General features: G+C 34.9%; 2 protein-coding genes across 2 annotated transcripts in view; one reads left to right on the top strand and one right to left on the bottom strand.

Moving 5' to 3' along the window:
- The window catches only part of LOC145293083 (uncharacterized), a 304,844-nt gene that overhangs the window by 20,651 nt on the left and 272,775 nt on the right, over nt 1-11,418 (bottom strand). Inside the window, exon 6 of the mRNA XM_080139441.1 lies at nt 6,136-6,251. Within this exon, the coding sequence (XP_079995567.1) occupies nt 6,136-6,251 (116 nt within the window). The remainder of the gene's footprint in view (nt 1-6,135; nt 6,252-11,418) is intronic.
- LOC145293084 (uncharacterized) overlaps nt 1-11,418 on the top strand; it is a 256,411-nt gene that overhangs the window by 224,806 nt on the left and 20,187 nt on the right. The gene's annotated exons all lie outside the window — the stretch shown is intronic.

The following is an 11,418-nucleotide window of genomic DNA, read 5'->3' as shown; positions in this document are numbered from 1 at the left end:
GCAACTAGTGGTTCGAAACTTCTTTTAATCCAGTAAAATTTCCGTAATAATCCAGCTGTCGCCCGACAAATTTTCTGGGTAGCCAGTAGATTGCTTAGTGTGTAGTTTTCTATCAATTTGTACCGTAATCGTTAGATGTCAACACTTGGGACCCACACGTTGTATACAGACAGTCGCAAGGAAACAAAGATAAGAAAAGAATTTATTTACACGTACTTTCCAGAATAACGCTTTGTCTGTTATTCAAAAATCTTCGTGTCTGCGGCGATGGAACAGAGAATAGAGTTTTGTAGACAATGCTGGGACAATTAGATCAGAGATTCTTCTGTGGACCCTTTTCACGATCGAGAGACTCGTAGTTGGTGCATCGACTCAGATATGACAGCAATACTCCAAGCATGGCCAAATATTTCAAACCGTAAGCAGTACTATTTTCCATTTAAAAGATGGTCAGTTATCGACTTTTCATATTACACGTGTCCCTACATTCTTAGCTTGTTACGTGGTCAGAAATACTGCAGATCTCTCAATTTTTAAGGGGCGCACAATCACAAACTCCTTTACCGACGGGAATATGAGATTTAATTTGCAATTGCTCCATAGTAATAACTAGAGCTTTGACAACAGCATATTTTTATCACTGTTTTGACTCTCGAGTATATATCCTACACAGTTAGACACAGTTAATCAACCGAGAACCAGATCACTTTATATAAAAGCATATAAGATATTAACGGATACACACTCGAGAGTCAAAACAACGAATAGAATATTCTGTTGTCATAGCCCGAGTAATAAATAACAAAAAGGAAAAATGTAGTTTTTACTGATGAAGGTAAACTATTTTTTAACTACTCAGTCATCTCTAATTCTTGTTTGCTAGCGTTCTTTTCGAAAATATTCAGCAGACAACCAGAAATGTTCTTTGAAAAACAAGTCTCTACCATTCCGAACTGAAACCGTGGACAGTATCCTCTCACCTATTAAGGATGAACAATTATGATGTTACACGCGTCCAAACGACATGGCAAGATCCACAATTGAGTCTGGTTATGTCACTCGAGATGCAAACGGTAAACAAAAATGAATAAATATTCTTTCTTTGCGAGCATGTTTATTTTTAGATGCCAGAGTGGTAGGATTGACAAATACTTTATTCGAGCCGAATCACCGCGAGAAAAAAAAAAAAAAAAAACATAGTTCGTCTCAAAGTTGATTTGAAAACCTAAAACCCCGAACCGGAACATGATAACAGAACGATTCTTTGAAATAAAATACTTAAATTATTTAAATTACGAAATAATGAATAAAACGAAATAAAAAAAAAGTATGTATTTTTTGTAGCATTTAACTTGTAATCATTTTATTCAAAATACGGAAATAATGTCAACCATACCAAACTACGGAACTTATGTTCCCTTGCTAAAATAATAACGTTATTATTTAGAAAACCATTCTTATCATGGGGAAAGGAGGATATTTAGTAACATGTATTCAAACAATTCAATAAAAATATTTCTTTAAACTTGAATTTCACTTGAAATTACTATTAAAATAAAAGCACGGTAACCTCTGTGCCCTTTTCTGTTTTCAGTTCTCCGGATGTTTAGTTACTATTCTGTATTTTCATCCATCTAACGATGTAATAAAAACAGTCATCGTAAAACTTTAATTTCACTTGAAAAGAAAAACAAAATTTAAATAGCACAATAACATAGGTGAAACGTTTCCTTTTGCAGTTCTTATTTTTTTTTATTTCGTTTTATATATTTACTAGCGGAGGTGCCCGGCGTTGCTCGGGTGTTAAAGGAAAAAAAAAATATTTGGTTGGGAGGTAGGCTCGAATCCGAAGTCTTGAGGCGTATAGCCTGGCAACTTACCACGACGTACGCGGGCAGAGAAGTAGGGAAGGGTGAAATTAAACGTTTAAAAAAGCAGATGGTTAAACGAACGTCAGTGAGTGGTTTTCTAGGTAAAACATCACGCGATAGTAGTAGTAGTAGTAGTAGTAGAGAAAATTAAATCACAGCGCGAATTTTGTAACGCAACCGTTGCTGAAATAAAAGATACAGACGACATCGTTTCGTAAATAGGACATAGGGAGTATATAAAAAGTTCTAAGAAAGAGCCCCCCCCCTCAAGCAACCTCCCAAAAAGCCTTTGGCGGGCATACGAAAAAATGCACACACAAACACACACACATTTTCGCGTTTATATTATAGATGGTAGAAATGTATCGGGAATATTAATGCTGGAATATTAGAACAAACAGGAATGTTGTCAAATGAATTTCTAGATAAACATTATAAATTATGTAAAGACATCAGGCGATCATAATGCTACGTGTATTAATGACGTAATCAAAGGGGATAGATTTTGAGACATGTACAGTTTAGTTAAAGTTTAGAGTTAAAGTAGAAGATGGAAAAGTTTAGAGTCAAAGTAGAAGATGGAAAAGTTAGCAAGTAATATATCGTCTCCGCGTTTGGAAGCTGATAGAAACGCAACCTTTAGCATAATGTAGATATCAGAAGATGTAACCGTCGCAAAGTCTAAAACGCAAATAAATTTATATAAAATATATAACCTATTGTTGTCGTTTTTTGGGGGATATGTAAATAATCCTTTTATCTCTGTCTAACAATAAATCTTACTGGCAAATTCGTAAAACCACACGAAATACCGTTAGAAAGTAAAACACAGGCAATTTATTAAGTAAATAAATATATTAAAAACAATAAAAATGAACAGAAATTGGATTTATATAACTGCGTAACAACATATTTTATGTAGGGAAAGATTACCTTAAAAATATTTAATTTTCATTAATTTCTTTTCTCAGAGTTAGAGATGAGAGCCAGAGTAGATGGGAGGGAAAAGTTAATATGAAAGATATCGTCTCCGCGTTTGGGAGCTGGGAAAAACGAAACCAACCTTAGCATAAGTTCGGAGGGAGATAAACATAGATAATGAGAAGAGAAAATGACACAACGGAAAGAGGTATGTTCTTTGCCTTTGCACTACACAGACTGATGTTAATGAACTGTTTTATTGAAAAACATACAATAAAATACACACAGTGCACAAGATAGACGCTTCTCACACACATTGACTATGGTAGACGCTTTTGCTAATGTAAACATGTAAGGATACAATCATATAGACTATATTATGTATAGAAATACATTACAATATAGTTTGCCAGTAGTAGAAATTCATTTACCAGCGAAAAAAGGAAACTAAGAGTTATCTCCCCCTTGCATCACTACTACTGCGATAATTACAACCAGTAATATCGATATTTGTTGGATTGAGGAGGGGGTTTCTATAGTAATAGTAGACACTCTTTATTTGTCTAAAATTGTTTGTAAAATTTTTTCATTAATTCCTTAACCTATATCTATTATAAAACAGGGCGACCCACTTAAAAGTAGCCCAACCTCTCTAATCTTTCTCTTAACGATCAACTGACACCACAAAATAAAATGGAAGTCGTTTTCCAACAAGATGGCGCTACATGCGACAGATCACAGACACGAGTTCATGACACGTTTACGGAAGAGAGAACAATAAGCAAAGTGTTCCCCGGACTTGTGATCGTGTGATTCTTATCTCTGGAGACTTTAAAACAAAAAGTTTATGCAAATAATCCTCACAATCTAGACCAACTAAAGGAGAACATTACCAACGCTATCAGGAGAATCACCAGAGAAGATTTACAGGCAGTATCTGCAAACGTTGTTACACGAGCCCAGGAATGCACAGATGTGAACAGGGAACATTCCAGCATCTTTTATAAAACTGCAGGTAATTTAAACAATAAAAGAATGTTCCTCCTCTTTACTACATTTCTGGGCTACTTTTAAGTGGGTCACCCTGTAGCAGCATCTTCACAAAACGTAAGCATAAACCTGACCATAAAAATCAGAATACGAGGGGCGTGCAATATGTAATGCCCCTGACCCACTTCCCATAGCAGTAGAGCAACAAAACTTGCCACATTATTAGTCTTTCTCTACATAGGAACCACCCAGAGTTATGCATTTCTCCCATCGTTTGATGCAGCGCTGAAGACCGTTTTTGTAGAACACCCCAGGTTGGTCCTCCAACCACGATGCGACTTCAGTAATCAAGGCTGCATCATCTGGGAAAGACTTTCCTTTCAAAAACAACTTCATGGGTGGGAAGAGGTGAAAGTCAGAGGGTGAAAGGTCAGGAGAGTAGGGAGGATTGGGGAGGATTTCATAATCACACGCCCGTGCTTCTGATCTGGCGACATGCGAGTTGTGGACCGGAGCGTTGTCCTGCAGGAGGAGAGTACCTTTGCTGATCTTGCCCCGCCTCTTGATTTTGATAGCTTCCCTTAATTTCCTCAAATGTGAAGCATAATAGGCTCCTGTAAATGTGGTATCCTTTGCCAGGAAATCTGTTATGACTACTCCGTCCTGGTCCCAGAAGACTGTGAGCATAGCCTTGCCAGCGGAGGACTGCACCCTTGCCTTCTTTGGAGGTGGTGAGTCCAAGTGCTCCCATTGCATTGACTGGGCTTTGGTCCCTTGATCATAGTGATGGACCCAGGTTTCATCCTGTGTAATCAGTCTTTCGAAAAACTTTGACTCATCTTGGCACATCTCCAAATTCATTCTCGAGCACTCGACGCGTTCTCGCTTCTGAAATGGTGTGAGCAACCTGGGAATCCATCTGACAGACACCTTATACATATGCAAATGGTCACGAATGATAGTTTACACAGACCCTGTACTAATCTTGACATCTTGGGCTATTTGGCAAATAATAATGCGCTGATCTTCCAAAATGGCAGCCTCAACTTGACAGACAGATGCCTCATCAATGGCAGGAGGGGGGCAGGTCTGGGAGCTGTTTCCACAGACTTCCGGCCATGTTTGAATTCACGATGCCAGCGTTTTACAAGGTCATATGATGGGGCATTATCACCTTAAGTTTCTTTCATTTCATCAAAAGTCTCCTGTGGTGTGCGTCCTTTCGAATATAAAAACCGGATCACTTTCACACATGACTCAGTTCAAACACCAGTAAAACAGAAACCACAATTAGTTCAGAGCTGTAATTTGCCACGTAACCTGTAGAGATATAACTCATTGCGCATGCAGCTAGATCAGAAAACTGGAAGTGGGTCAGGTGCATTACTCATTGCACGCCCCTCGTATGTTCAATTTTCCCTTACAACTGCAAATGTTTCACATTAAAAAGATCCTGGAAATCGTTTGGAACTGTGGAGATATGGTCAATAATGGAAAATTCGGTGCTTGTCTAAATACAGGCGATATATCGATTTGTTTATTGTGTCTTTTTAAGTAAAAACAATATTACTAACTTAATTGTCATGTTGAAAATACTAACAATTCATCTAGCAGAAAATTATTTATATAGTTATATATTTATGTAGGTCAAAGTACTTTTTTATGGACAACTGGGAGAAATTCCATTTTTCGTAGATGTTTATACAGAAATTTGCAATAGTATATATATATATATATATATATATATATATATATATATATATATATATATATATATGAGCAAACAGTTAATAAAATATGTTAAAAAACACTTTGAAATGAGTTAAAAACACATTTAATCTGAAAAGGAAACACACTTGTTGTTTCATCAAATACTTCTGCATGCAAAATCCGATCCTGCATTTTGCTAATTCCTACCCTCTGATGAGAAGGAAAGTATTTCTTCGAAACTCCGCGGATTAAGGACTATCCATTTATCTAGTGCTTCCTTTTCAGATTAAATATGTTTTTAACTCATTTCAAAGTGTTTTTTAACATATTTTATTAACTGTTTGCTCATATTATAAGCTCTATTTCCTATTTGGTTTTATCGAGCTTTTACATCTCGTTGAGATAATTTTATAAATATTAAAGAATTAATATTTATAATTTACTTTGATTTTGCCATCTTGGATCATTTTGGTAAATTTAATTGTAATTTTATATATATATATATATATATATATATATATATATATATATATATATATATATATATATATATATATATACTAGCCATTTTGTTCATTGGGACAACCACAAAGCAATATTTTTCTTCGAAGTCTAAGGAAAAAAGAAAGAAGACAATGCATACCCGGTATTTATTTAATTTTTCTTTGCACTCCCGGGTGCGCCTTTCTGATAAGCGATAGCGGTGCTTTAGCAACTTCAGCTTAACGTTGTCTTTCTCTTGAATAACAAGAACAAAACCTGCAAATAAATATAACAAGCGTTATTATGTTAAATATGCAATCCAGCACAACTGAGTTTATTAAAAAAAAACATAAATAAATAAAACAAAAAAATGACTGTAAATAAGACCACATTTTTTACTCTTTAAATAAATATGCATTTATTTCAAATTCCTAATTTTCGGCTTATACAAAAGCTAGCATCAGGAAGGTCTAGACAAAACATTCTTTTTATACTATTAGTATTTATTTGCTTAACCACGAAAGTAAAATGTGACACAAGGTCGTTTTTAATGTGGGGGGGGGGAAACCAGCTCTCCAAAAATGACCACTCTGGAAGAAGGAAAAAAATCAAAATTAATTACTTATTCAGCTTTATATGCTATTATAAGATCCTTGCTTTCATTTCACTATTACGCTGAATTCTGTTTATGCATAGTTTCTATATTCTGCATAATTGCGAAGAATTTAAGATGAAAACGTTCAAGCACACGAATACACACACACACACACACACACACACACACACACACATATATATATATATATATATATATATGCGAAACTCGTTTCTTATCGTTGAGCACTTTGCAGTTGAAATAAAGCCGGTCACTAGCTCGCATGCGCGTATCATCATATAATGATTAGATCACTCTGACAGACGTTAAAAACATTTAAAAATAAATATAAAAATGAAATATTTCTCGCGCTTCATGATGGCCGAGTTGATTTGGTCCTTGCTAATGCAGTCAGAAATGGCTTCATTGCCGGGTTCAAATCTCTCGACCGGCGTTAATCGTGACACCCTGCACTGATAATTCCCGAAAGGATGAAACACTAGTGTTTGTAGGTATTTAAAAATTATATATATTATTAATTAAATACCTACAGACACTAGTGTTTCATCCTATATATTATATTTAATATAACGATGAATTATGGTGGCAAGAAGTAAGAGAACCACTTTGATGAAACCTCGGATTCTGCGAGGTAGCTTAAGGTTTAGACAATAACGTTTTCTTTCTTTTTTCTTACTTGCCATCATAAAACCTAACATATTTTACGCCTTAAACATTGTTTAATATTCTATACATTGACGGCAATAAAATTTGAAGCGGATTACGATTTTTATTTCTGTTGCTTTTTGCATTAATATCTTTGGGTTTTTTTTTCTCGATCTGGCACTAATATTAAAAGCCTACATTTTCTATTATTATTTATTTGCTTCTCCACGAAAGAAAAATGTGACACAAGGTCGTTTTTAATGTAGGGGAAAAACAGTTCCCCGAAAAGGGGCTATCCGGAGTAGGCAAAAATAAAAAATTACCTCAGTATAGAAGGGTTTCCACTACATTCATTAAAAACAAATTAACTTTCATGTAGCTTCAGAACAGATACTACACTTGGATCTTAGCTTGAAGGGGAGAACCTACTTTTATATTGGTATTCATTTACTTTCCCATGAAAATAAATGTGACGCAAGGAATTAATTAAAATGAATGTTTAAAAGAATATGCAAATTAGCTAGACCTTTTGCATATGAATGCAATTCCACGACCCATAAATAACAAAGTTGTATTTTCTTTTTAAGTAAATAGAAAAATGTTTTTAATATGAATATCAATACATGAAATTAGACAACAAATTTTTTAGGAATATATATATATATATATATATATATATATATATATATATATATATATATATACACAGTCATCTACATACAGTACTGCTTCGTTGTATCACAACTCATCAGTGCGGCTAAACTAGCACCTTTCCCTAGCCGCAAATCGAACCTACAACCATCGTGTTGACAGTCGACAGCTTTCGCCACAGGACCAATGCTTAAAAAAAGCAGTCGACCTTGGTAGGAGTAAGTCGGATAAAGCTATAACTTTTGTGCATGCGCCAAAAACATTCATAGGTTAAAGTCGCTTTAATTTTAACATTTCTAATATATCTCTCGATAGCTCAAATGATAACAACTGTAGCGCTGAATAACGACTAAAGCTGAGGCGCTAAACGCTTAGGGTTCGATTCCAGCTGATGACACCCAAAGGCATCAGTTTTATTACTTTTAAAATAATTATTATATATATATATATATATATATATATATATATATATATATATATGGAATACGATATAGTAATCAGTTGATAATTGGCTCTATAAAAAATAAATACGAAATCTGCATTTATTCAAATATAATATTTATGCGTATTTTACGACCGGGAAACGCCGAGCGGCATGCTAGTGTATCTATAAACACTAAGTACGCAAAATGTATGTTTAGCAGTCTTTTAACATACAAATCTTTTTTTTATTACTATAACAGAATTCATGGGTATTTCTTGTCGGAACTTTATAGATATCAACACGATTAACAGTCTGTCTATTAAGTAATTGTCGTTATTTGGATTCTTCAAGACTACTGTTCTCATCTTGAGTGTCATTGTCACAGCGTTTCCGTCGATGTAGCCGACGACCTTCTTCAGGTGTATATTGTCGAATTTGGGAATGTTTCTGTCGAACTCGGGAATCTGGACAGAATTTCGAACGGAAACCTTTATTTACTTCACGGGAGTCGCATGCTCTCATTCTGTCATTTCGTCGTTCCACAAGGACCCGTGGCGCAGTGATTAGAGTAATTGTGAAAAATCAATTATAAAAGTGGTATTCTCCTGAAAGTTGAAGATTTTACGACCGGGCAACGCCTAGTGGCTTGCTATTTATTTATAAATTGTTAATTGCACGTTGACTTGAATTCAAATCAATTCCAACTTGAGCTAGTTTTACGGAATCAATTTCAATAAGGGATGTTGGCAACCTTCATCTGGTCTCCCCCCCCTAAGTAACCAATGTCTTTCTAGAAAAAATCTAACTAGAAAGACATCGAGGAAACTAATGCCAACAATAGAATTACCTGATTTATACTATATGAATAAACGAAGTTTAGAATCTTTAGTCTAATTCTCTCATTTTGAGTGTCATTTTCACATAGTTTCAGTCGATGTAAGCTCTAACCTTTTTCAGGTATATCTTGTTTAACTTGGGAAATTTTCTGTCGAATTCGGGAATCTGGACGAAATTTCGAGGGAATCTTTTATTTACTTCACGGGGATAATATGATCTTGTTCCGTCAGCCACGACTAGATAAATATCCTAAGTAATTCGCAATTGTTTTTTTTGGTCGCCGACACAAAAATTGAACCATCAACATTCAGGAGAATATCAGTTTTACAATTGATTTTTCCAAGTACTCTAAACACGGATTCTTGTGGAGGTTACATCGACCGAAACGTTATGAAAGTCGCACTCAAGATGAGAACAGTCGTCCGAAGTTTTGAAATAATAAGAATTATAAAAACAGAAACGAAGTTTAGAGTTGTAATATTTTAGTTCTTCGCTAGCTGATATGATTTGATTTCTGAGTCTATACACGTGTGTGCGTAACTAATGGAGATTGCTAATCCAGTCGAGTTAATTTTACGAAGTTTTATTTTGTTTCGACCAGTTCCCCAAGAAGGGTGCCTTTAAAATGGCGGAAGTGATTGTCTGTCCTTTCGCCGGTTGTCAGGTCCTTAGCTAGGATTTAATTGCAGGAAAAGGTATCGTGTAAAATGTTTGACCCCGGAAAACATGGAGTATCGACATTTTTTTCTAGAATAAACGCAAACACGCACAAAAATAAAACACACACACACACACACACACACACACACACACACACACACACATATATATATATATATATATATATATATAGAGAGAGAGAGAGATAAACATGCACACACACTCATACTTTCTTATGCGAATAGAAAGGAACCACTTTCACACAAACACGCGTAGTCGCAGACACAATTTTTCTCACAGACATAAACACCGTCTTTCTGAAACGTACATACGCACACGCCCATTCCGTTCTCATTCACACATATACGCACACACTCTGTTTCTTAGTCACACACGCAAACATACACAAAATCAAAATAAGAAAATGGATGATAAAACAATCAAACACATAAAAGCACAATGAAATGTGTAAACATATTGAAAAATCTTAACAAAAGGAAAAAAACTCTAACATAACATGTTTGATAACAAAGAGCTTTCACTTAGTTGTACATATATACTAGCGGCTTTGCTCAGGCCCTATGTACTGTTCATAACTTTATATGCATATGTATGTATTAAAAAGTGTGCATATGTATGTATTAAAAAGTGTGCATATGTATGGTAATGCCTTTCTATATAATAGACTTCCTTAACTACCGGTCCTGGATATGACCTTAAAATATATCCGGTGGTAAGGCCCTAGCTTGCGGGCTTTGGGAAGTGTAGAGCCACCCTTTAATTGCCATTGCTCCCAGATCAGCTCTGACCCGGAGTGGTAGTGCTGTTAGGGTCTCAACTATGGGTTAAATAGAACCCGACTTGAAAACAACAAATATATTCTATTAAAAAAAAATTTCTTCAAAATCTTTAGCTTCGGCATTAAATAACCTGAAAAGGGTTGATATGCCGTAAAACAAAATCAACCAACAACTTAACTACCATAGAGAAAAGTTGCTAGAGACCGCAGAGGTCAATTTTGTTTTTTACTTTGACCTTAATTTTTACCCCTTAAAATTTATTGTTTGGGGCTCAAATTAAATTAAAATGTCTGACCCATATCCAAGTAACCTACATTTAAAATTTCAAGTATTTAGACCCAAAACTGGCGGAAGAGTTTAAAAAAATCTGCAAAAGTCAACTCTTTCAACTTTGAGCTCTTGACAGCCAAATTTTCGCTAAAAACTGAGTAAACATCTTGCTGAAAGTCTGAATATCCTTTATGTAAAATTTCAAATGTTTAGACTCAAAATTGGCTTATTAGTTTGTTAGTGACCGTAAAAGTCAAATCTTTGGAAATTTTAACCCTTGAAGCGAAAATTTCAGAAAAAAAAAAGAAAACGATTAAAAAGTTAGCCCTATGTCTGAATACCCTTTATGTAAAATTTCAAATGTTTAGACCAAAAATTGGCTGAGTTATTTGTTAGAGACCGCAGTGATCAATTTTTTTTTAACTTTGACCCCAATTTTGACCCCTTAACATTTACTGTTTTGGGCTTCAATTGAATTATAAAGTTAGATCCATGTCCAAGTAACCTATATCTAAAATTTCAAGTGTTTAGATAGAAAAT

This window comes from Euprymna scolopes, chromosome 14, assembly GCF_053919585.1.
Source record: "Euprymna scolopes isolate OS-2025 chromosome 14, ASM5391958v1, whole genome shotgun sequence".
In the NCBI taxonomy this organism is placed as follows: domain Eukaryota; kingdom Metazoa; phylum Mollusca; class Cephalopoda; order Sepiida; family Sepiolidae; genus Euprymna; species Euprymna scolopes.
The sequence above is the reverse complement of the archived record's forward strand: the minus strand, read 5'-3'. Positions and strand labels throughout refer to the sequence as shown.